Source organism: Colius striatus, chromosome 2 (assembly GCF_028858725.1).
Source record: "Colius striatus isolate bColStr4 chromosome 2, bColStr4.1.hap1, whole genome shotgun sequence".
NCBI lineage: Eukaryota > Metazoa > Chordata > Aves > Coliiformes > Coliidae > Colius > Colius striatus.
This window is the reverse complement of record NC_084760.1, coordinates 102,510,202-102,513,216: the sequence shown is the minus strand read 5'-3', so window position 1 is coordinate 102,513,216 and position 3,015 is coordinate 102,510,202. Positions and strand designations below refer to the sequence as shown.

Sequence of the window (3,015 nt, the reverse complement as noted above, 5' to 3'; positions counted from 1 at the left end):
TCCCATAAGAGTTAACTCCCAGGCTTTTCGCTAGATGAGTTGCCAGTTTCTGAGCGATGCCATTTGAAACACAGCCTCAGATGATGAGCCTATGGGCCTTTTATTTGGCATGCCTCAGACATTTGGAGCAATAGCAGAACTGCACACTTCTTTTTGAGATAGTCATGGTCAGAGTCACTATCTGCTTCCCCTCTTCCCAAAGGCAAATGATTGAAGAAAGCAACCTTCAGCTTCTTCACAGAAGTTCTGCAACAACTTCAGGGAAATCTGAGCAGACAATGGATGTATCTGGAAGGAGAGGATTCTTTCTATTCTCATCTCTCAGTGCTCTCATGTGGGAATGACCATAGTAAGTCCTCTTTATTTCACTCTCCAGAAAAAAATATGCCATTTATTCAGAGATATGAATCAATAACTTCTTTTAGTCTTTACATAATATGAGTCTTTTTTCATACTTGAATATTTTAATTCCTTTTTCTTCTTTCCAGTTTGTTTTAACTCTTGAAGTAGATAGCTTCTCCTTTTCTCCTGTCAAGTTTTACTATGCTTCCAGCAGCACCGTGTTTAGACACCTTCCCTCTGCAGTTTTTTCAGAACACTGCTTTTGAGAGGCTTGCCACTCATTCCAGTCACTGTATTTGCTTGTTGCACTTACGCTTGCTTCTCTACCACATTTCTGGCTATGTTGTTTGTTCCCTCTCAACTATGTCTCAGATGGTCAACAGGCAGGTGGGATCGTCATTTTTTGTGCAGGTTTCAATGCCAGCAAGCATTTGGAGGCTTCATAGGCTGTTTACTGAATGACCTTTTTTAGATGGTGATACCCTGTCTTAAGAAGCTGTTTTGAACCCAGGAAACACAGGGCTCATGGGTGAATGGCTCTGTTGAAATAATCATTGCAAAAACTGATCTAGTAAAACATCTTTACCTTGCACTTGATATTCTTAACTGCTTGAGAATATGGGTTAATTCTCATTATGCCATGTTAATGATCAAGGCTGTTTATGTGAATGAACCAAATGACCTGGGCAAGCTTATTGTCAACGGTTAGTCTCTAGTAAAACCAGTGAATCAGCAAGGGTCCTGAATGTGAATGTATTCTCACAGGTGCAGCCAGGAAGTTGATAGGGAAGGAGGCATGAATATTTGCATGCAAATCAGATGAAAACAATGCTGCTAATTCTCTGTTATGAGATAAAAGCAGACATACAAAAGGAGAGCTTGCTCCATAACTCTGCAAAACAGCAGTTAAAACCATTGTAAAAATGGCAGGGAACCCGAACAAATACTTTTCCTTGTGGCGGGTTGGATTTGTAATGTTTGCAGTGTATTTGTAGTTGTGTAAAGCGTTCAGAGTGTGTAGACATGGTTAAATTATGTTTTACTATGATAAATGACACTGTTAAAAATGTATGTCTCAAAACAGTGGCCCTTTGCCTTCCCTCCACCTCTGTACTTGGAGGGAATACAACCCTGAGTAACTACATATTATTTTTACTTAATTAAAGCCCTTCCTGGAAAAGTGATGTTGGTATCATTTTTATTTTTTAAACACACTTATCAACCAAATTATCTTGAAATACATGTATTTAACTTGGAATTAATGTCTTTAGCTTCAATGGGAGCTGAACAGATCTGCATGGGAACAATCCAGGGCTCTGAAAAGAACCACCAATGCTATCTGTGACCACTATATCATGAAACGTTGCAATGCAATGCAATGGAGATATTCCTTGTCCAAGACATACCCTTTGCTGTGGTTTAGCACTCGTACACTGAATCCCAGAGAAGAAAGCTCAGTATTTCTCTCAGCTTAATGGGTTTAGCCATCTTTAACATTGCCAAGTGTAGTTCCAACTGGGCTTCAGCTAGCATTTTTTCCTTTTGCTAAGGCTTTCAGATATGACCAGAAATGGAGGGTCCACAAAACAGAAAGAGAAGGGGGAGGGGAGGAGCACACAATGCTCACAGTATATTTTTATACATATTTACAGAAGGAAGAGCTGTGCTATCCAAACTTGAGCTTTCCCCATGGATGAGTCAAACATAACGTTTCATCCCAGCGAAGGCACAGAGAACATCTCAATGCACAGAAACACTTCTGCACAGGAAAGGGTCTGGGAGATATTGACCCCACTTTGGGTAATTATGATCATCTCCTTCCTGGGTTTTTGTGAAAATGGAATTGTCCTCTGGTGCCTCTGCTTCCAGATCAAAAGAAATCCATTCACTGCGTACATCACACACCTGTCCATTGCCGATATCTCCCTACTGCTCTGTACGTTTATTCTGTCAATTGAGTACATTGCTGGTTTTGGATTCGCATATGGGTTTTACTATTATATAACCACCACACTATCTATTGTCTTCCTTCTTGGATATAATACTGGTCTCTATCTCCTGACAGCCATCAGTATTGAGAGGTGTCTGTCTATCGTTTACCCCATCTGGTACCGATGCCACCGGTCCCAGCACCAATCGGCAATCGTGTGTGCAATTCTGTGGACTCTGTCTTTTCTGATGACAGTAGCTGAATACTTGACGTGCAGAGATGACTCAACGAAGGAACAATTTGACAACCGTTGCCGAGCACTGCTCATCTTCACATGGATCCTGACTTTCATGATCTTCATTCCTCTAATGATCCTGTCCAGCCTCATCTTGGTTATCAGGATTCATCGTAACTCCCTGAGACCTCATTCATCAAAGCTCTACATCATCATTGTGGCCACAGTCATTGTCTTCCTCATCTTTGCCATGCCTATGAGGCTGTTGTATCTTCTGAATTATCATCACTGGTCGTCTTTGCTCAGCCAGCAGAACCACGTCACCGTTGTTCTCTCCACTGTTAACAGTAGCATCAACCCCCTTGTTTACTTCTTTGTAGGAAGCAGCAAGAAGAAGAGGTTCAAGGAAAGTCTCAAAGTGGTTCTCAGTAGAGCACTTGCTGATGGGTTGCGGCCGAGAAGTCAAGAAGTTGGCGTGAGTTTGGATATAGCGGAAACAATTTTCTAA

The 3,015-nt window shown here is 41.4% G+C and overlaps 1 protein-coding gene across 1 annotated transcript; it reads left to right on the top strand.

The window, feature by feature from the left end:
- The first annotated feature begins 2,031 nt into the window (after positions 1-2,031).
- Positions 2,032-3,015, top strand: MAS1 (MAS1 proto-oncogene, G protein-coupled receptor). Its single transcript, XM_010206982.2, has one exon. It carries the CDS (start codon positions 2,032-2,034, stop codon positions 3,013-3,015), a length of 984 nt encoding a protein of 327 aa, XP_010205284.1.